This window comes from Megalobrama amblycephala, linkage group LG15 (assembly GCF_018812025.1).
Source record: "Megalobrama amblycephala isolate DHTTF-2021 linkage group LG15, ASM1881202v1, whole genome shotgun sequence".
In the NCBI taxonomy this organism is placed as follows: Eukaryota; Metazoa; Chordata; class Actinopteri; order Cypriniformes; family Xenocyprididae; genus Megalobrama; species Megalobrama amblycephala.
This window is the reverse complement of record NC_063058.1, coordinates 32,433,602-32,458,043: the sequence shown is the minus strand read 5'-3', so window position 1 is coordinate 32,458,043 and position 24,442 is coordinate 32,433,602. Positions and strand designations below refer to the sequence as shown.

General features: G+C 34.3%; 1 protein-coding gene across 1 annotated transcript; it reads right to left on the bottom strand.

Moving 5' to 3' along the window:
• On the bottom strand, window positions 1-24,442 carry prtgb (protogenin homolog b (Gallus gallus)). Its single transcript, XM_048159114.1, is given in 20 exon segments — window positions 1-976; window positions 1,913-2,029; window positions 2,824-2,880; window positions 2,882-2,963; window positions 3,071-3,194; window positions 3,326-3,505; window positions 3,612-3,782; window positions 5,112-5,239; window positions 5,328-5,514; window positions 6,066-6,161; window positions 9,554-9,739; window positions 10,267-10,581; window positions 11,729-11,893; window positions 12,096-12,343; window positions 12,421-12,580; window positions 14,485-14,781; window positions 14,867-15,001; window positions 15,430-15,573; window positions 22,888-23,187; window positions 24,151-24,442. Coding segments are annotated over 20 exon segments (3,375 nt in total). The 5' UTR covers window positions 24,218-24,442; the 3' UTR covers window positions 1-760.

The window sequence follows — 24,442 nt, the reverse complement described above, 5'->3', positions numbered from 1 at the left end:
AACTCGACGACTTATAAAGCAGCATTCATAACCTGAGGCACCTTAAACGGTTACTTTCATCTTATTTAGTTTCTTCAAGTTAAAAATAAATATGTACGGTGAGGTTTAAAAGTCTGAGATCAATGAAATTAGTCACGTTTGAAAAACAGAATTTCTTATAATTAACTAGAAAACAATGAAAAACTGAATTAAGTATCATTCATTGTTAGTTCATGTTAACTTATTGAACCTTAATGTAAAGTGTCCATCATTATCATTCGAATTTTGGACTCTTTGGATTATATACGGCAAACACCTTCAGTGTTTATATCAAAACAATAATATAAAATCAAGAAGCTGCACAAACCCGTACGAGGGCGAATGAGGTAGAGAGACAGCAGAACAAACTCTGTCTCTGTCACAAAAAACACGCGTCCGTTCGGGTAAAGCACATCAGGCGTTCTTCAACACATTCATCATCTTGAGCAGGTAAAGCTGGTCGGAAACAGGTCCTTCATCTTTGGGAATCACTCCGAACAGGAAAGTTATTAGAAAGGGCTGTGCAAGTTTGTCAAAGCCAACAGAGCATTCTGCGACTTAGTAAAGCTATTTAAAGGGTTTTTGGCACAAATATCCAGATCACACTCTCTCCAGGTGCGATCTGATCCTGAAGAAATGGTGCAACTTGTTTTTGTTGGCCATGGAATCACAGGCCACGCCCACTCACATCACAGACTGACAGGTGAGTTAAAGAGGAAGTGGAGGTAGATGTCATGAACGCTCACGCACAGATACACACGGGCACTTCTTGTCTGTTTCGCTCGCTGTCGTCCGACCGATCCGAGGTTCTGTCCGTCTCGTCGTGAGAGAAGTTTCCGGAGTCTCCCGCGCTGGTCTGTGAGCTCTCCGACTCCCCTAGAGGCCGATAGAGGATCTGCTCGTCCTCGTAATGCAGAACCGTCTTCCCCACCTCATAAAGACAAGCAGGATCCTCAATCTGTCCAACACAAACATCAAAGCTCATGATCAGCAACATTATGACTAAACTGTGATTTACTGGTAACAATCGTTAACAATGAACAATACTTCTCAGCATTTTGTTCATTTCAACATTTACTAAAACATTTTTAAGATCAAAATCTGTTAGTTAATGCACTGTGAACAAACATTTTATTAACTAATATTAAACAAAGGTTAATATATACTTTAAACATTTATGTCCTACATATAATGTTAGTTAATGCATTAACAAATGTTTGCTGTATTAAAGAAACAATTATGGTAAATTTGAATAATCTGTTTAATTCAGAAATGCATCACAATTAGAATTGTTATTGTGAACTTAAACTGAAATAAATAAAAAATAAAAATTGTAAAAAATAAAATCTGCTTGCTAAAATTACTTTCTGGAAATAAATAAAAACTAAACCTGAAATAAAATTTTTTTAAAGCTAAATAGAAATATATAAAAAAATAAAACTAATAAAATTGACAAAAACACATACATTTTTCTTTTTTTTAATTAACTGAAAATATAAAAATAAAAGCTAATTCAAAATATTAATAAAAACTATAAATAATACTGTTAATTAATATTATTGTTAACTAAAACTATTTAAAAATGTGTTTATTGAAATAAAGCTAAAATAAATTATTTATATAAAATATAAATAATAGATGAAAACAAAAATTAGAAATACACTAAAGTTACTAAGTGGAAATAAATAAAAACTAAACCTGAATGAATAATAATAATAATAAAAAAAACCTAACTAATAAAATTGACACTAAAATTAAAATGAACTGAAAATATAAAAATAAAGGCTAGTTCAAAATATTAATAAAACAACACTGGGCAATGCTGTTTGATGTTGACTGTGATGTAATTTTAAGTTTGATACACAGAATTAAATCATTTATATCAGTCACTCACCTTGCTTTTATTTCCACTAGACTTCTGAGTGTTACTGAAAACACTCCATTTGTTTAGTTTGTTCTGAGCGTCACTCGTAATCGGTCCTGCGTGGTTTATTATTAGATTCGTGCCACCCTGAAAACCAGCCACCCCAAAACATGCATTTAAACCTCTTAAAACTGCCAAAACAGTGACAAAATTTGTATTAAAAAAAAGAAAAAGTTGTATTCAACCCTCTGGTGCTGCTTGCATGATAATGTTTGATAGTGTTTTTTATTTAATATTTTGTATTTTTAAGGGATTTTATGGTGCTAAATTATATTTATGCAGAAGTTATAATCCATTTATTCACTTTTTGAGCATACTGTAGACCTGAAAATGAAATTTCCAACTTAAACTGTCATAAATTTTGAATGGTTTGAAACACAGACACTTTTTGGTAGATTTTTGCTGAAAAAAAGTTAAAAAGTGAACAAAAAAGTTATAGAATTGTGCATTTATTGTTATGAAAAATGCCATTTTTTCCCTGATTTTTATATGAAATATATATTTTCCAAAACACATTTTACTCTAAAACTGTGAGAAAATCAAATCCATATATCTAAATAAGTTTTGCTCCAAATGTGAGGTTGATATCTCAAAAAATGAGCTTTCAGTAAGATTTTGTTTGGGTGCAGTACCGAACGCTTCCACTAGATTTGCTTCCCATTCGTTTCCAATGCGCTCATTTTTGACAGCATCGAGCACAAGTGTGACTGTTCTTCTCAGGACCATTTAACCTTTTTAAATCATGTCCATAAACTTTTTTGTGTGTTAAAAATTCTAAAAGACCAAAACTTAACATTTTTCATTCAAAAATGACCGGAGACTACCAGAAGGTTAAACATTTTTAACAATAATTAAAGTAAATAAAGTAAACAGATTCTTACTTTGGCGTCAATAAAGTGTGTCCTCATCATCGGTATCAGAATGTTTGCGTTCTCCGTCCTGCTGCTGATTGGCTGATGATGCGCCACTATGCATGACCTCATTCCTCACCTGTCCAATCATCTTTGAGGAAGCAGATTTCCTGCTGAGAGAAAACAACACTGACTGTCACTCAGCCTAACTTGTTTCAACACAAACAGAGCGATCTAGAGTGTTTGTTCAAACAGAAGGATCACGCTGGAGACTCACTGTGTTTCACTCTTGGTGAGGAGGATGAAGATGCAGAGGATGATGCAGGACAGAGCGATGCACACGCCAACGATGATCCCCGTCATGGACTTCTGATCGATGTGGTACAGGCTGTCGATAAATGCTGCAGAAATGCATGTGTGAGCAACATTATTGTTATAGTGCAGTATAAAAAAGGGAATTAATGTTCACTTGTTCACAGACATGCATGACTTGTACTGAGATTGTCATATAAGAATAAACTTATTTGTGTACCAGTTTTCTCGGCGTGGCTGTCAGCATGTCGAGGGTTTTTTCCCTGGTGAATTTTAGCCCTGACCAGCAGCTCTATGGTGCTGGAGAACGGACCGTCACCCGCCTGGTTGGAGGCCGAAATCTTCACCAGGTAAACGTTACCTGACTCCAGCTTCTCCAGAAGAGCCATTGTGTTTGTACCTGGAATGAGAATTTATTTTATATATATACTGTATATATATGTGTGTGTGTACCACTGGTTTTGCCATTAGAAGAACATCTGAAGTTGTAGTTGGGTTCTGCTCACCTTCCCTCTGGAGAACCTGCCATTCCCCGGCGATCCACGCGCTCTGAGAGGCGTACAGGATGGTGTAGTGCGTCACGGACAGATCCGGCTGATCCGGCTGCTTCCAGGACACCAGCGCCGTGTCGTCCTCGATCAGAGTCGCTCTGACGGACAGTGGCGGAGACAATGGGGCTGCGGGAGCAAAGAATGATCTCAGATCAGATACTCTCACTTTAAGATCGAGTTGCATTATAAAATTCCATCCAGTTTGATTACACAGTTTAACACAAAATAATGAACTTAATTTGATCATATTTGTCATTCATTCATACATGAAACTGGTCAGATTTCTGTAATAGTTGTAATAAATTTCACACATTTTAACTAATTGAATATGTTCATCCATGTTCAGACTTTTGAACTGAATAAATGTGATTGTTTTCACAATGAACAGATTCATGATTATTCTGGTCAATTTGAATAAATGCATTTTGAAAATATGATTATTTAAATCAAATCGAATAGATGCAAATATTTCATAAACTATGCCATGATTGCCATGAGTGCAGAATTTATGATAAATATGCTCGTATTAAGTTTATAAGTTGTTTATGTTAAATCTTTTTATATGAAATTCAAATACATTAATCTTTAATTTAGGCATAAATATTTTTTGAGTGCTTATTATATTAAAATATAATGAAATATATATAAGTATAAATAATATAATATATAATATTTTACTAAATATACTTATTTATATATTTTTTAATAATATATTAAGTCTCTTGAGCTATGAAAGAGCAACATCTGAACAATAACATTTTTAAACTTATTTGTGTTTATTTTTATTTTTTGGGGGGAAAAACAAGATGAAGTTGGTAATTAAATTAAATATAATATGAATATATTAAAATATATAATTTTTAACATTTCATTAAATATACATACTTTTTATTTATTGTTTTATATATTGTTTTTTGAGCTATAAAAGAAACATCTGAACAATACAATTTTTAGACATCTTTGTGTTTATTTTTATTTCTCAAAATTAAATAATAATAAATAATAAATTTAGGCATAAATATTTGTTGAGTGTATGGTGATTATATTAAAATATAATGAAATATTATATAACTATAAATAATATTTCATTAAATATATGTAATGCCTTTTTATTTATTGTTTGTTATATAATATATTAAATCTCTTGAACTATGGAAACAGCTGAACAATAACAATTGCATCTGAACTATAACATTTTTAGACAAATTTGGGTGTATTTCTTAAAATGAATTTTGAGGAAAAAGTTGATAATTAAATGAATTATTAATATATTAAAATGTATAATATTATACAATATTAAATATGTAATATCTTTAGACTTATTTTGTGTATTTTTTCTCACATTTTCATATGTAATTCAAACACATGACAGTCTATTATTTATCTTGTTGGTACTTTGCTTTAACAAACTTAAAATATATCATCGAATAGTTCAGTGCTAGTTTTGACCGCTACCTTCCAGTAGAGTCCTCTGATAGACGCTTGCGCTCCAGGGACTGGACATCTGATCCATATGCAGACGAACAGAAAACTCATAACGAGTGTTTGGCCGGAGACCTGCCACCATTACCGTTTGTTCAGAGCTGAAGAGAGAGAAAACATATCTGACATCTGAATCCTGAAGATGAACTGCTATTGATGTCAAGCCTTTATTGAGGCAGCGACACTCACGTTTGGACGTAGCGTACGGCGATGGCGTCGGACGGACTCACGGGCCCGTAGCGGACGGAATAGCTGACTGCTTTCCCAGAACTGAAAGCAGGACGGCCCCAACTCAGACTCACGGCCGAGGAGCTGTTGGCTTTGGCGTGGATGTGGTCGGGTGGCGGCAGGGCGGCCAAACGCCGGTTCGGTGCGGCTGAAACAAACACAGACTCTCGTTTACACACTGAAGCTTTGGTTTACAAGACAAATGCTTAACATAATTTACAATAAAAGGATTTAAACTGGTTACCCTTGTGAAAAAGAAACGCACTTAAGCATACTTTTAAAAAGAGCACTTAAGTGTGAACTGAATGTAATGTTTTCAGACATATTATTTACAATTAAGTGAAAATGTAGTAGTTTCAATTTATATTCCATGCACTTAGTTGAACTTAAGTGTGCTTTCTGACCCACTTAAGTACATCTTTATTTTTAACTTTATTTTTATTTATTTCTATTGTCTTTGAAATGTACTTTTAAGATATGAAGTACACTACAAGTGCGCTTCTATTTCACAAGGGTAAATATTCCTTTAGCACTCTGCAGTATCTATGTTAGCTTATCTGTTTTTCATGCTAACACTGAAATATTGGCTAAACAAACATTGCTTTTCAAGTTAAATATTGATTGAATACAAATCCCACATGATTCAGTGTTCAAATTGTGCAGGTTAAATTCACAAGTTCATGTTTTTTGAACACTTACAAGGACATCCTGGAGTGTTGACCGTCTGATGGGCCTGATAGCCATCTCCATTAGCACTGAACGCTAACAGTTTCACATGGTACTTCACTCTGGGGTCTGGAGAACATAAAGCATGATAAAATAAATAAAGTACCTCATAATTTATGAGCTTTACACAAAGGAAAATTATACAAAGAGTTAAAAACTGGACTAATAATTGGTTTGAAATTAATCTTTATTGACTTAAAACTTTAAAAATTCATGAATAAAACTTAAAACATTCATGAGTAATTTGATTAGCATTATATTCTATATCAACTGAAATGTTTTAACTTTCTAATTTTTACTGGGAAATTCATTGTCTAATTTTTCTAGAATATTTCTGTTTTTTTAAAGGGAAAATCAATCTTAATTCACTTAAAACTTAAGTTTGTTAAGAACATTTGTGAGTAATTTCATTAGGATTTCCAAAAAATAGAAACATTTTAGCTTTCTAATTTTTTACTGGGAAATACATTGTCTAGTTTTTCAAGAATAGTTTTTTAAAGGGAAAATCAATCTTAATTCACTTAAAACTTAAGTTTTTTAACAACATTTGTGTGTAATTTCATTAGATTTCCAAAAAAATAGAAACATTTTAGCTTTCTAATTTTTACTGGAAAACACATTGTGTAATTTTCTTAGAAAATTCTTACTTTTTTCAATGGAAAGTAAATTTAATTCACTTAAAACTTAATTTAAGAAGATTCATAAGTAACTTGATTAGGATTTCCATACAGATAGAAATGTTTTATCTTCTAATCTTTACTGGGAATTAAATACATTTTCAAGTAAGCAAATCATAATTCACTTAAAACATTTTTTTTTACATAAAATTTTTGAGTAACTTGAATAGGATTTATATATAAATAGAAACGTTATATCTTTCATATTTTTTAATAGGAAATCAATATTTATTTATTTATTTATTTATTTTAAAGAAAATATCAATTTTTTTTAAAAATGGGAAGTCTTAAATTTACTCAACTTAATTTTTATTTTAAAGAAAATTCATGAAAATTCAGTAACTTGATTAGGATTTATCATATAAATAGAAATGTTTTACCTTTTTCAGTTTTTACTGATGGAAAACCATGGAAAATATAATTTGGAATGACAGTTTTCTCAGAATTTAAAGATCTAAACAGCATTATCTCTAGGCCTGTTTCTTCCTAACTAGTTCAGCATAAAGTTTTATCCCGGTCCGGCCCCCGACCTCAGGTCATAAAGCTCTGGTCCCAGGAGACGGGCCGTTTCGGCAGCTGAACGCCGCCTGTGAAGGTGCCATCCGATCTCTGACCTCTCGACCCTTAGAGGCTTAAAAGCTCAACCCCCCCAAGACTTCACACACTGATCAGCTCTCAGACCAAACCCACTCTTTACATTCACTATTTACTGATGCAAAACCTAGATAAGTGTCTAAATCTGACATGAAAGTCTTGGGAGTGTTTTAGCCAAACATTGCAGATGCATAAACTCCTTCTAAAACAACTTCCAGATGAAAATGCACTTAAAGGATAAATGTTTGCATGCTTTCATGTGATTGTGCAACATAAATGGTTGACGTTTTTTTAGGTACTGTAGTAAAACCATGGTAAACTTTCATAAAAATCCTGAAATCCTGGACTTTCAGAGCTTAAAACTCAGCTGAATATTCACATTTTTTCACCATGTTTCTGATATGTAACTTTTAATATATGTGTATCCTTGCTTCTTTTTGTCCGTCCTGTTGCTTTAGTTCTGGACTTTGGTGTTGTAACCCTGCTTTATATTAATTGTTTTGTTTTATGAGTGCTTTCTATGTCTTGTAAAGCAACCTTGAGGTCATGAAAGGCACTATATAAATAAAAAATTATTGATATTATTGATTAGCGAAGCAAAAAACTAGCCAATTCAAACATTCATCAGGACATTGAACTTAAATTTAGATTGACTCTAAAAACCCCACAAGTTCTTTGCTCTTGGGTCACTTCTGCCCAGTTCAGAACAATCCCAGCATCCTTTGTTGGAGCTTGAGTGTCCAGCTGTAGGGGTGATGGGGGAGGGTCGATCTCACGGGCCTTTGGCCGACCTTAAACCCAGGCACAATAGACGGGCATGGAGAAGCAGAGGAGAATGATGGGAAAGCTGGAAGGAGACATCTGGGGTGTGACCTTTAACCCTAAGGGGATATTACGTGACACGTACAAAGCTCTGGATGCAGTGGACAGGACAACCGTGCATAAGTCCGAACAGAAGAAGGGTAATTATCGATCAGCAAGGAAACTGGGATTCTCTTTCTGTCCGAGGATGATCAGATGCACTCGATGACAAACGCAAAGATGGGAAAGATGCTCAAAGAACTGTGGAATATTTCCTTCCTAGTTTTATGTTTCAGAACAAGCTTGGCTTAAAATAAGTGTGCATTTTCAGGGATGCTACTTTACTTTTTCATATGCGTACTTAATAAGAAAATATGTAGGTAGATTCTTCATTTTACATTAATTAAATGTACATTTCTAGTTGTTTTAAGCCGCTAGTTTAGATTAACTAGTGACCTGCCTAAATGTTTTTGATGTTATGCAGGCTACTTAAAATTAGGCAAAATACACTTTACATTTTCCTATCTGCTTAATATGAAAAATATGCAGGTTGAAAATTAGAAAAATTTAATTATTTCCAGGTAAAAAATTAGAAATTTTAAATGGTCTCTATAGAAACCTTAACCAAATTACACATTTTCTTTAAAAAAAAAAAAAACTAAAATGTTTTCTTTTTGCATTGAATAAAGATTTGTTTAACTTTTTTAAAATTAGAAATTTTCTAAGAAAATTAGAAAATGAATTTATTTTCCCTGTAAAGATTAGAAAGGTAAACCATGTCTATCTATATGGAAATCATAATCAAATTATTTTGTATTTTGCTAAAAAGTTAAGGTTTAAGTGAATTAAGATTTTTTCTACTTAAAATTAGGCAAAATATACTGTACATTTTCATATTTGAGTTTGATATGAAAAATATGCAGGTTGAACATTAGCAAAATGTGATTATTCCCCATTAAATAATTAGAAATGTAAAACATTCTCTATAGAAATCTTAATCAAATTACTCACTAATTTTCTTTTTAAAAAAATTCTACATTTTTTTCTTTTTGCATTGAATTATTTAACTTTTAAAAATTAAGAAATTTCCTAAGAAGATTTATTTTCCTAGTAAAAATTAGAAAGTAAACCATTTCTATCTATTTAGAAATAATAATCAAATTACTTATTCATTTTCCCAAAAAGTTAAGTGAAATAAAAAACTTAAAAACTTAAAACTTAAAATTTAATTTATATCCTATTTAAGAAATAAGAACTTTTCTAAGAATTTTTTGTAAGAAAAATGTTAAATTCACTAAAAAAATTTTGTTATAAAAATTTCAAATGTTCTAATAATAATAATAATAATAACTTATTTCCCAGCTAAAAACATGAATGTGTGTGACTCACTGAGGCCTGTGATGGTGTGCTGGTGGTCTTGAGGGGGCAGCTGGATAATGGAGTCCTCTGATTGGCCGTCTGGGTGAAAACAGAGCTTGTATCCCTGTACGACAGCGTCACTGGGAGCCGGATGCCAGCGGATTATCACAGATGTGCAGTTGAGAGGTTCAAGCTCAAGGTTTGGGGCGGGAGGCACTGAGGACAGAAACACACATTAAATCAACTTCTGTACAAGCTGAACAATGTCACCGTAATGCCCATTGCCCAAAACTTTCTCTGTTTTTCGACCAGACATGAGTTTGTCCAAGGTGGAAATTATTTAAGCATAACAGAAAAGAGGCAGAGGGGAAAAGAAAGGCAGTTTTGGGGCCCCGTCACCTTCCCTACAAACGGGTCTGACTGAAGCAGGTCTATTCTTTAGGCTGCCTGAAGCGTTCCCTTTATGACCCGAAACTCAGCTCCTAACTGACAGCTGGGGTCAAGGGTCATCGAGTAACAAACGGAATGCCGGAACAAAGCCAGTCTGAAAGCCAAAGGCATCTGTCACGGTCTGAGCTGACCACTTCAGCAGCTTATCAGAGATCATTTCTAAAAGCAGCGTTAAATAAAACTCAATTTCTGAGAGTGGTGCAAAAGTTGACTGTGTAAAACCGCAAAAGTTTCTGGATGGTTACAGAAACGCAGATGATTGTGGGCCAAAATACGGAGGTTTGTGCTCTCACCTGTGGCGCTGGATGTTTTGGGCGTGCGATGGGAGTTCCAGGCGGACGGTTGGCTCCAACCCACACGGGTTGACGCGGACATGCGGATCAGATAGATGGTGTCGGGCTGCAGACCCTGCAGAAGGTACTGGGTGCAGTTCTCACCCGGGACGGGCAGCTCGACGGAGGTCACCTGTTCGTCGGTGGCCGTGCGGTAGGACAGACGGTACGCAGACAAGCGTCCGCGGCTGAGTTTGGGAGGAAGCGGCTGCCAGGACACCAGGATATCGGTGGGACTGCGACTCGTCAGGCTCAGCTCAGGAGTACGGAGGGGCACTAGGGACAAACCGAGAGATCAATAACACGATTTTAGGACTTTATTTCAATAGTACACTTCAGACATTCTACTAAATTCAAGTAACTTTGCAGCTACATGTCAACTAACTCTCATTAGAGATATTGATGGGCAAGTTTTTCAACCAGCTTTGTATTGTTAAAATGTCAGTAGTATATGTAAATAAACGTGTACAGGTGTGTTACCCACACCAAGATTTATTTGAGACCATTTATTTGTCAGCAAAAGTCTGGCGGATGTAGCAAAACGCCTAATTTTATGCCTTTTTTCTCTAGTTTTCTCTTTCTCTGTGTTCTATTGAAGCTTGTTTCCGCCATGCAGTAAAAAATAAAAAACAACTTTTTGTCTTACAATTCTTGAGTTTACATCTCAAAGATTTAACTTTAACAAAAACAGAATACTGAGTTCTAAAAAAAAATTGTAAAAAGTAGTTGTGACTTTTTATCTCACAATTCTGACTTTTTTCCTCAGGATTTTGAGATTATAAAAAAGGAATTCTGAGTTTTTTAAAAAAAAGGGAAAAAATGTTGCCTTTTTATCTCACAATTCTGACTATTTTCCTCAGAATTCTAAAATTTACATCTCGCAGTTTTAACTTTTTCTCTTGGAATTCTGAGTTTTCAAAAATGGAATTCTGAATTTTCATTTTTTTTTTTAAAAGTAGTTGTGAATTTTTATCTCACAATTCTGACTTTTTCCCTCAGACTTAAAAAATGTACATCTCGCAATTTTTACTTTTTTTCCGCAGGAATTCTGAGTTTACAAAAACAGAATTTTGAGCTTAAAAAAATAGTAATTGTGTCTCTTTATCTCACAATTCTGACTTTTTTTTTTTAGAATTATGTGAAGAAAGTCAGAATTGTGAGATAAAGTTGCAATTAGCTTTTTAATTTTTTTATTCTGTGGCAGAAACAAGCTTTGATATTTGTCTCTATGTAGCACCAATTTCATTTTTAACTTCATAGACAGCCAAATATTATTAAAGGCATTGCCAGCAGTGAATCACCCCTCACTCATCAATGAGCCTTTTTTTTTCCACCAGGAAATTAATCTCATCTTATATTATGTTGTACACATTTGTGGCAGATGTGCTATAGTGCATTGTGGGAAGTTAGTACACGGACTCACCATCCTCCAGCGTGTGCTGCGTGACCTGCTCCGACATGCGACTGGCGCCCATCGGCATGTAGGCCACAATATAAAACGTGTAGTTTCGCGCCGGCTCCAGATCGTCCACGATGTGGCTGGTCGTGTCGTTCCCGATCACGGCCTGATACTCCTCGTTGTTTAGACCTGAGTGTACAATAAGACATTCTCAAGAAAATGCATCATGATTTAAGAATGTTTAGACACTGAAATTTTACTGAGATTTACTGAAAAACAAGACGAATATAACGAGGAAGAACATAATTATTTGCAGCATACAGATTAGAGAGCAAACTGAACAGAAACAACTGAACCACCGTGGAACTTCATGGCGGTTTCGAACGCTCACCCTCAGACTTCATGTAGTGTATGGAGTAGGCGATGACTTTATCTGCGTTGTACTGTGGTCTCTCCCACGCCAGTAAGATGGCCGAGCTGGAGATGGTTTCCGCATGGACGTTGCGCGGAGCGCTGGGACGGTCCTCCGACAGCACCACGATGAGACGGGACGTGGACACGACCGAGCCTTGAGAGTTCTCCGCCTGGCACTGGTAAAAGGCGTCGTCTTCCGGAATGATCTGAGTTATCACCAGTTTACTGACACACGACAGAGAGAAATATGTCAGTATCAGAAGAGATTACCATGTTTACTAGAGCTGTTTGTCTGTACGTACCTGTTGTACATCTTGGTGCGTCCGTTGGAGTGGATCACCTGACCGTTCTTAAACCAGGTGATGCGGGGCGCAGGTGTGCCTTCAGCCTGGCAGCTGAAACGGGCCGTACCAGCTCTGGGTCGGGTCTGACTCTCTGGCTTCTCCACCAGAGATGGAGGAACTGCAAAAATTAGTGAAAACAGTGAGAACCGAGATTTAACAAACGTTTAGTTATCTCTATAGGTGTGAACGCTGATATAGTTGTCATTAAATTTATCAATCTTGTTGTGAACAGTAATATAGTTATCATTAAATTTATCGTTCTTTGTGTGAACACTAATACAATTTTCGTTAAAGCTATCATTCTTGATGTAAACGCTAATATAGTTATTGGTAAAGTTATCGATCTTGATGTAAACGCTGATATAGTTATCGGTAAAGTTATCGATCTTGGTGTGAACTCTAATATAGTTATCGTAAAGTTATCGATTTTGGTGTGATCGCTAATATAGTTATCGGTAAAGTTATTGATCTTGGCGTGAACGCTAATATAGTTATCGGTAAAGTTATCGATTTTGGTGTGATCACTAATATAGTTATCGGTAAAGTTATCGAACTTGGTGTGATCGCTAATATAATTATCGGTAAAGTTATCGATATTGGTGTGAACTCTAATATAGTTATCGTAAAGTTATCGATCTTGGTGTGAACGCTAATATAGTTATCGGTAAAGTTATCGATCTTGGTGTGAACTCTAATATAGTTATCGTAAAGTTATCGATCTTGGTGTGAACGCTAATATAGTTATCGGTAAAGTTATCGATCTTGGTGTGAACTCTAATATAGTTATCGTAAAGTTATCGATCTTGGTGTGAACGCTAATATAGTTATCGGTAAAGTTATCGATCTTGGTGTGAACTCTAATATAGTTATCGGTAAAGATATCGATCTTGGCGTGAACTCTAATATAGTTATCGGTAAAGTTATCGATTTTGGCGTGAACTCTAATATAGTTATCGGTAAAGTTATCGATCTTGGCGTGAACTCTAATATAGTTATCAGTAAAGTTATCGATTTTGGCGTGAACTCTAATATAGTTATCAGTAAAGTTATCGATTTTGGCGTGAACTCTAATATAGTTATCGGTAAAGTTATCGATTTTGGTGTGATCGCTAATATAGTTATCGGTAAAGTTATCGAACTTGGTGTGCTCGCTAATATAATTATCGGTAAAGTTATCGATATTGGTGTGAACTCTAATATAGTTATTGTAAAGTTATCGATCTTGGCGTGAACTCTAATATAGTTATCGGTAAAGTTATCGATCTTGGCGTGAACTCTAATATAGTTATCGGTAAAGTTATCGATTTTGGCGTGAACTCTAATATAGTTATCGGTAAAGTTATCGATCTTGGCGTGAACTCTAATATAGTTATCGGTAAAGTTATCGATTTTGGTGTGATCGCTAATATAGTTATCGGTGAAGTTATCGAACTTGGTGTGCTCGCTAATATAATTATCGGTAAAGTTATCGATATTGGTGTGAACTCTAATATAGTTATCGTAAAGTTATCGATCTTGGCATGAACTCTAATATAGTTATCGGAAAAGTTATCGATTTTGGCTTAAACTCTAATATATTTATCGGTAAAGTTATCGATTTTGGTGTGAACTCTAATATAGTTATCGATAAAGTTATTGATCTTGGTGTGAACACTAATATAGTTATCGATAAAGTTATTGATCTTGGTGTGAACACTAATATAGTTATTGTTAAATGTATCGTTTTAGTTGCGAATGCTATTATAGTTATCGTTATAGTTATCGATCTTGGCATGAATGCTAATATAATTGTTAAAGTTATTGTTTTTGGTGTGAATGTTAATTTACTGTTGTTATTGCTAAAATTGTAGTTCTTGGTGTGAATGGTAATATAGTTATCATCCTAGGTATGAATGTTAATATAGTTATCATTATAGTTATTGTTCTTGATGTGAACATTAATATTATTATCGCTATAGTTATTATTGTGAAGGGCCCTTTAGATGTGTTTGTGATGCAACTGTTCCGTCAAACATCTCTTACTGAGTACGGTGAGGTTTCCGGCCGCTATGGAGTAGTTGCGTGTTCCCGGTGTCGTCGCCCGGCACAGGTACGTGCCGCTGTGCTGGGCTTTAACGGTCGTGATAATCAGGTTCCCGTTTCCCAGCACCCTGGCTCCGAACACATCTATGGGTTTAGAGTCGGCCCGGCTCCAGGACACCAGCGGCCGAGGGTTGCCCTCCGCCAAACACTCCAGAACCACAGACTGATGCAGACCGGCGCTGATGTTCTGAGGTCCAGCTATGATGTGTGGTTTCATGAGAGGCCTGGGTCCCGACACTGGACAGACAACGCAGAATATTATAATACTTCCTCTGAAATGATTCTGATAATGATCACTGTTCATCCTCACACAAACACAGACCTGGGATGATGGACAGCTCGGCCTCTCGGCTCTTGACTCGACTGGCCATGTATGTTGCTAAGCAGCGATAATTCCCAGCATCCCTCATTGTCACGTCGCGGATATGCAGCACTCCATTTGGCAAAACAGGTGATTCTGAAACAAACAAAAACACGTTTTTACTGAGTAACTCATCCCAAGGGCTTTCAGTATGCTATTTACAATATAGACATTTACATTTACTGTAAAGCAAATGTACTGAACTAAACATTTATTATTTTATATAAAATTTGTATGTTACAAAATAATATGGACTCTAAAATTGGTAGAATCAAAGCCATATGTCCAACCAAGTTGTGTTCCAAATTTGAAGTTGATATCACAAAAATTGTGCTGGTAAAAGGTTTTTATAGTAACGCAATGTCCATTTTCAAAATGGTTTTCACAAGATGAGTGTTTATACATTTGAATGAACCTAAAGTGTCCCGCTATTGGAATACTAACAGTTAACAGGCTACTATTAATAATAAATATTCAATATTATTATTTAAAAAGCTCCTGTTGTTTTGTTGGTGAAGTTGCGCACCTGTCTGAATCCAGAGGTAGAGATCTTTGGTTGAGTTCCCAGCGGATGACCGCTGGAGATCCACTGACAGCACAGGAGAATCGGGCCACGGAGCCCAGTGTAACCTCCACTGGGACAGGATGGGTCACAAACAACAAGACATCTGTGGAAGAGCATGGATGAGAGAGAGAGTCCATAACCAAGTCTTACATGTTCGAAGTCAACATCAAACCACATTCACATCCCACTGTAACGTGACATTTCTGAGAGAAAATAGATATAAATGGTTCACACCAGGGTTTATATATTAAACTAAAACCATAAAAAAGTTACTTGAAATAAAAATAAACTTTAACTGAAATAAAATATTAAAAAAAAAAACACAAAAGTGTTATTAGTTTATTATAGTTATTATATACTTATAACAATAAAAATATTTTTATTACTTGAAATAAAATAAACTAACTGAAATAAAATAAAATATAAAAATAGCAGGGTTATTATAGTTTTTATTATAGTTATTATAGTAAAAACCAATATAAACATTTTCGTTACTTGAAATAAAATAAACTTTAACTGAAATCAAATAAAAGATAACAAACAGCAGGGTTATTTTATTATTATTATTATTATTATTATAGTTACTTTAGTTAAAACCATAAAAAACACATAAAAAACATTTTTATTAATTGAAATAAAATAAACTTTAACTAAAATTAAATATAAAAAACAGCAGGGTTATTTATTATTATTATTATAGTTATTTTGGTAAAACTATAACAATTTTTTTAATTTTAATTGACAAAATAAACTTTAAATGATATAAAATAAAAGTAAAAAAAAACAACAATGTTATTATAGTTTTTTATTATAAGTATTATATACTTAAAGCAATATAAATATTTCTATTACTTGAAATAAATTAAACTTTAACTGACATAAAATAAAATATAAAATTTAGCAGGGTTATTATAGGTTTTTTATTATAGTAAAAGCCAATAAAAACATTTGTTACTTAAAATAAAATAAACTTTAGCTGAAATAAAATAAAATATGAAAAACAGCAGGGTTATTTTTTATTATTAAAACTAAAATTAAAATGAAAAAATCTAATTAAATATCAAAATATTAATAAATCTACAATAGTATCTTGATAAGATTTGTTCACAAACATGTACAAAGCAAATAGGGCTAATGTAGCTTTTAATGTTGATCTAAATTTGTATTATATTTATCATTTATTAAGAGACTAGTTGTTTTGGACCTACATCAGTAGCAAACGGTGAAAGTTCTTGGCTTTCTTTTTACAAAATCAATATAATTCCTTTTAAAATGAATCAAGTTAACAACACAAACAAATCCACCATAATCAGTAATGAGGTCTGAAACTGAAGATAAGAGTAAATTGCAAACTAATAACACAAGACGAGTTACGTGCTAGAACACATCCGACCGTCCTCCCTAATGCTTCTCTCAGTTTCTGTACGGCCATTTAACACTTAAATGTGTTTTCAGCAGAATGCTCTCGCCTATAAACTCCATTGATAATTTGCTCAATGGACTCAAAACACAAACTAAATGTCAATACAAACAGTTTCAGGCCATGATGTTGAGGGTTTAGGGCATGAAATCAGATCAAACAGTTTCAGATGGTGTATTTATATGAAGCTTAAAGCATAAAGCACTCTGTCTGATCTTAACAGTGATTGGTTGTCTGTCGAGGGCCAGAGTGCACAGCAGCCAATAACAAACAGCTGCTCTAATCAATGAATCAATTGGCCAATGACAGTGAATAATGACCCTTTATAGATCAGCATGAATCAATGATGCTCCCATTTTTAATGAGTGTCAATATATGCTTGTTACTGTAGGCGATGAACAGGCTTATAAATGCAGAAAATGATGTTTTATGCACTGTAAAACAAACGAACCAGTACCACAACTGACCAGTACTGTAATCGAGAAGTGTATTATCGAGTTTCAATGAATGAAATGAGCACATGCAAAAAGTGATATAACATTAACAATCTCGTCTGTTTGTTCACCATTTTTACAAATGGCACTATGAGAAGAGCAGGACATTTCTGCATTCTCAAAACAATAACATAAAGACTAGCCCCCAAATTTACCCACAAGCCACTGGTTTTTGTTCCCTCCCCCTCATATTCCTGCTGAGCCCAGCCAAAATCCTCTGAAGGCAATCAATGATAGTTCATCTCCTGACAGAATCCCTGTCAGTCGTGTTCGATGCTGACGACAGGAATTAAAAAGCACCTTTATTTACATGTGAGGCGTAATTACCACTAACTGACAGTCAAATAACTCACCGCTCTCACTTTATGGTTAGGGTTACCTCAGCTAACGAAATATGTTCTAAGAACATTTTGCTAACGTTACCATTAAATTATGTAAACGTAATTTCAAAATGTCCAGTTTTTAAAATGTTTTAAACATGTTTTTCCTTGGTTATACGAACATTAAGGGAACATTCCATTTTGCATCATTACTCGAATGTTACTTTTGAATGTTCTCTGAACATTCCAAAAAAAGTAACATTTAAAAACATCCAACTAAAACACTTCAGAAAAAACATTCCATTAATGTTTTTGAGAACATTATTAAAGACCAGATCACTTTGAACGAACGTTCTATTAACGTTACTGGAAGAATGTTTGTTCGTAACTTTGAGAGAACCTTGACAGAACGTTCTGAGAACATTCCCTATTAGCTGGTTCATTTATTCTGCACAGAAAGGTTAAAAAAAGAAGGAAAATGAAATAAAAATAAATAAAATCAGGTTCAAGTTACTATTATTTTGTTCGCTTGAATACACACAAACGATCATACAGAACAACACTGGTTCGTTGTTAAAAAAAACATTCAATATTGCTTTAAAGATCTTATCTGTAGACATTAAGCTGAACTGGTTACACAGCTGTTACTGTTCAGGAGAAAGAAAGTGCAGATATCTGATCAAAATCTTCAAAGAGTTGACGTTATTTTAGGAAAAGAGTGTAAAACTAGCAAATTGAATATCACTAAGAAATGAGTATACCTTCATACTGCATGATTATCATATTCATATACCAATATATTTACATGAAACACATATATGCACATATATAGCCATGGTAGATCTTTGTGTCAGTATGTGGTGAAAGCAATGAATTAACACACAATACCACAAAAAAGTGAAAGCTGAGCCACAGTATTAAATCAGGCCTTTTTAGGGTCTGTGTGTGTGTGTGTGTGTGTGTGTGTGTCTGGTCAGCTGGGTTGTAAAAGCCAGATCAATGCCTAGGTCAAACAGGACAAAGGTTTCCTACCAAAAGTCAGAGGTCAGTCAAATCCGTCTGTCCACCCAATTTCAGTCAGAGACTCTGATTAAATGTGTTTAGGATGGAAACCATCAGTGATTTTGTGTAATTTATACAAAAATTCTAATAATGAAACTTGCTGTTAAAATACTAACAAAATCATTCATTTACACCCCTAGAAAAACGAAATAACATGTTTGACTTTGAGATGAAACCATGTAAAATGAGCAACAGAGTCGTAATTTATCCCAAAATCAGAAGAAATAAGGAATTATATGTGTGTGTATGTATGCATGTTTGAGTTTTTCCTGGCAAATTGTTATTTTCACAAATCAAATCTGTGGGTTTTAACTTGTATTTGACTTGAACTTGATCTTAAATTAGAGGGTTACACAGAAGAAACATCCAGATACCAAGAAACGAACAATTATCCAGCTGTTCCTTGAAAAGATCCAGTGTCCTTGTACTTGAGCTGTAAGCACAAACCCCCTCCAGCGTCTGACAGCTCTAACAAAACACCCCACTGCCCCTCTGAAGACCAGCATTTGTGAATGAATCCAACGCATCAGTCAGGCTAGATTGTGGACAGCAGGCGGACCAGGCCATGGGGCGGCCTGCAGCAGAATAAAGCCAGTCCCACAACCCCTGTGACCTCTGACCTCCCCCACTGGCCTCTGGACAGACGGGCGGTGAGGCAAACCAATACACCCCCTCTCTTCTGCTCCAGGTCCCTTAACCCTTCAGACGCTGACTTATGAAGGTCTTCAAAGGTTATTTAGTTTAATAGATTTTGCTAAATTACAAATCAGATATAAAGTTAATAATCAGCAATGAAAATTATTCTGGTTGACCAAAATAAAAATGGGTTTTTCAGCAGCTAATGAAAATAGCAATATCTAGAGGGCAGATTTTAATTTATTTTTATTATAATTTTTTCCTATTATTTTATTTTATTTTAATTTTTACTTTATTTTAAATTTAATTTAATTTAATTAATGGTTTATGCTGGTAATAATAAGAATAATTTCAAAATAATAAAGCCAAATTAATCCCATTAATCAATATATTAGCCCATCTAATAATATCCAATAATAATAATATCAGCTTATTACAATGCCAATATCTAGAGAAAACATTTTATTTTATTATAAAAGCTACTGGCTTATGCTTGTAATAATAATGATAATTTAAATAAATTATGTAAAATTTTGTGTTAATTATGTCTGATTAATTGCATTAGCCAATATATTAGCCCATCTAATAACTGAATAATATCCAATAATAATACGTAATATCAGCTAATTGTAAATTATATTATATTATATTATATTATATTATATTATATTATAAAAGTTACCAGTTGATGCTGATGAATTCAATATAATAATGCCTGATTATTCTATCACTACAAATGGCCTATTGGAGAGTGTCATGTCAATCCGTCACCAGCAATATCTTCCACATCAGAAATTTCTCCCTAGCATCCCTGATCCCGTATAAAGCCGTATGGAACCGCATTGAGTTGTGCTTGAACTTCTCTCGGTCTCTTTGTGAAGGTCAGGGCTGAGCGAGTTCAATAGGCACAGATGTTTCTCTGTCCACAGGTTCATGGCCGAACAAACGTCCCCACAGCAGAGCTCTTTTCTCCCCGCTCAGAGGGCAGCCGGGGCCACGCGGGACAAAAGAAGGCAGCGAATAGCCTTTAACAGACCAGGAAACAATTGCATTGGAGGCCACAGGAATGATGCAGCTGAAACTCTAGCATGAGCGAACATGAAAATCTGCTTGTGCATGTGTCAGCGCACAAATTCTGAAGATTATTTAATATTTTGCCCCTTATAAAAGATTAAAACTTTCTATTATAGACGTCTACTGACAGAAACATCACATAACAATCGCTGAATCACTACCGCAACTCATTTCCAATTCAAATGCTTACATGTAAAAGATTTTAACACATGTGTCTGTGCACATCTTGAGCTCTTTTACTGAGACTTTACGAAGATTATTTAACATTTTGCCCACCTATAATGTATTAAATCTTTTTATTAAAGCCACCTCAATCGTTGAATCACTACCGCAACTCATTTCCAATTCAAATGTTTACATGTATAAGGTCCAGATAGAGCATGTGGCCTTTTTTTTTTTTTTTTTTTTTTTTTTTTTACATTTTCTACATTGATTTTGAGAGAAAAATATCTAAAGAGCAGTTTTATTTTATTGAATTATATTTAATAAAATATTATAGAATCATTTCAATACAGTTTTTCAACACTGTGAATGTGTCCGAGCACATCGTGCGAGATTATTGAACATTTTGCCCAACTATAACATATTAAAACATTTTATTATAGCCGACTCATTACATAACAATCGTTGAATCATTACCGCAACTCATTTCCAATTCAAATGTTTACATGTATAAGGTCCAGATAGAGCATGTGGCCTTTTTCAACATTTTCTATGTTGATTTTGAGAGAAACATATCTAAAGAGCAGATTTATTTTATTTTATTATATTTAATTAAATAATATAGAACCATTTCAATACATTTGTTCAACAATGTGCAAGTGTCAGAGCACATCGTGAGAGATTATTTAACATTTTGCCCAACTATAACATATTAAAACTTTTTATTATAGCCGACTCATTACATAACAATCGTTGAATCATTACCGCAACTCATTTCCATTTCAAATGTATAAGGCCCAGATAGAGCGTGTGGCTTTTTTTTTTTTTTTTTTACATTTTCTACATTGATTTTGAGAGAAAAATATCTAAAGAGCAGATTTATTTTATTGAATTATATTTAATTAAATATTATAGAATCATTTCACCACAGTTTTTCAACACTGTCTATCTGTCAAAGCACATCTTGAGCTCTTTTACTGAGTCTTTACGAAAATTATTTAACATTTTGCCCAACTATAACTTATTAAAACGTTTTATTATAGCCGATTCCATTACATAACAATCGTTGAATCATTACCGCAACTCATTTCCATTTCAAATGTATAAGGTCCAGATAGAGCATGTGGCCTTTTTTTGTTTTGTTTTACATTTTCTACATTGATTTTGAGAGAAAAATATCTAAAGAGCAGTTTTATTTTATTGAATTATATTTAATTAAATATTATAGAATCATTTCACCACAGTTTTTCAACACTGTCTATCTGTCAAAGCACATCTTGAGCTCTTTTACTGAGTCTTTACGAAAATTATTTAACATTTTGCCCAACTATAACTTATTAAAACGTTTTATTATAGCCGATTCCATTACATAACAATCGTTGAATCATTACCGCAACTCATTTCCAATTCAAATGTTTACATGTATAAAGTCCAGATAGAGCATGTGGCCTTTTTTTTTTTTTTTTACATTTTCTACATTGATTTTGAGAGAAAAATATCTAAAGAGCAGTTTTATTTTATTGAATTATATTTAATTAAATATTATAGAATCATTTCAACACAGTTTTTCAACACTGTTTATCTGTCAGAGCACACCTTGAGCTCTTTTACTGAGTCTTTACGAAAATTATTTAACATTTTGCCCAACTATAACTTATTAAAACATTTTATTATAGCCGACTCATTACATAACAATCGTTGAATCATTACCGCAACTCATTTCCAGTTCAAATGTTTACATGTATAAGGCCCAGATAGAGCATGTGGCCTTTTTTTGTTTTGTTTTACATTTTCTACATTGATTTTGAGAGAAAAATATCTAAAGAGCAGTTTTATTTTATTGAATTATATTTAATTAAATATTATAGAATCATTTCAATACAGTTTTTCAACACTGTGAATGTGTCCGAGCACATCATGAGAGATTATTGAACATTTTGCCCAACTATAACATATTAAAACTTTTTATTGTAGCCGCCTCATCACATAACAATCGTTGAATCATTACCGCAACTCATTTCCAATTCAAATGCTTGCATGTATAAGGCCAAGATAGAGTGTGTGGCCTTTTTTTTTTACATTGATTTTGGGACAAAAAAATAGCAGAATTTGGGATAAATAGAGCTGAAAGCACTGCGCTTCTTCTATCTTTCACAAACCCCCAAAAACACACAAAGTATGTGGTCAGTCATGGCCCAACTTTTCTTTAACATTTGCAATTCCAACCCATTTCCCCCCTCCATACATACTTGAGATTGTAAGGCTGGATCTTTGGCTCAGGATGGCTCCGTATTTGTTTTGGACGAGGCACTGATAGAAGCCCTCATCTGATTGCTCTGTTGAACTCCTCACATCGGAGATGTACAGTGATCCATTGGACAGGACGCGTACGCGGCCGCTCTCCTGGAGCTGGACGCCGTTCTTCCTCCACCGCACAGCGATGGGCGACTCGCCTTGAGCCTGACAGTCCAAAATAACGTCCTCGCCCCGAGATGCAGTCACATCCTTGGGCTGGATGGTGAAAGACAACTCACTAAAGCCAAAAACCCCTGGAGATGAGAAGGCATTACAAACATTGGTATTTCTGGTATATCAAACATATATCAACACATTCTGTTCAAGCTTACACAATTAAAATTATGATTCCAGCGAACCAAGACTTGAATATGAAAGAACGAAGCTTAATCCATTTAGTCACAGTCAACTGAGCGAGAAGAATCAGCCTGTCATTGGTGCTTCTGCTGGACATTGATGCATTTTCATTCTAATCTTCATGACTTTGGCTTTTTCTCACAATAAAAAGTGAAATTGAGCCATGTGTTGGTGTGGTAAGGAGCCTTTAAAATGAATTTTGTTACTGCTTCTTAATGTAGTCAGGTTGGTTCAGTCATAAGTTAGTTCAATAATATATTTGGCATTGATTTTATGATATGTCTTTAAAAGCCATTTCAGTCTTTCAAGATGTGATGTTACATCCAAATGAGAAACATAGCAGATGAAAAGACGCATTATTGTTAAAAATAATAATTTCACACAAGAATAATTAATAATGATAAAAATTAAACACCCAAGAATGAAAATATTTATTTGAGTTTAAACTGCAATATTTACTCCCCTTACGAAAATTAACCATGGTTTATTATAGTAAAAGTGTATTTTTTTAGCGGATTGATCAGTTTTACATCAAATACCATGATTAAAATATGGTTAGTGTAGCAAAACCATGGTTAAATTGTATTTACCACGGTTTAACTATTATAACCATGGTTTTTGGGTTTTATTTGTAGTAAAACTGTTCGTTCATGAGCAGATATTCAATCAAATGTTTATTTCCCAACTAAATAATCTAACAAAAACAGTCTAATAATGTAATATGGATCAAGTTTAGGTGTTGTTCAGCGGTAGTAAACAAACGATCTGCCTTCAGCATCTTTCATTCTTGAACTTGGAGACTTTCAGTCTTTACGCACGAGATTGCCTGTCAAAATATGAGTGAATAAAACATCTCTTACCTGAAAACGATAAAACCCAGAGAAAAATCAGCAGTTGCTGATGTGTTTTCCATTTCACGGACCCCATTTATCGATAATTCACAATCATTCCGTGCGTTAAACCCGCGCGCGTCCGGAGCGCGTCATGACTCTCCAGAGATCCGATCACTGACTGAAGCTCGCGCTGCTGCTAACGCTGCTCGCGCACCCCCTGAACACGTGACACACGCCCAGCACACACACATCATTAAATATTCCTGTTATCGACCATGATTTCCTCTTGTTTCCAGTTATATCATCTCTGATTTCATCA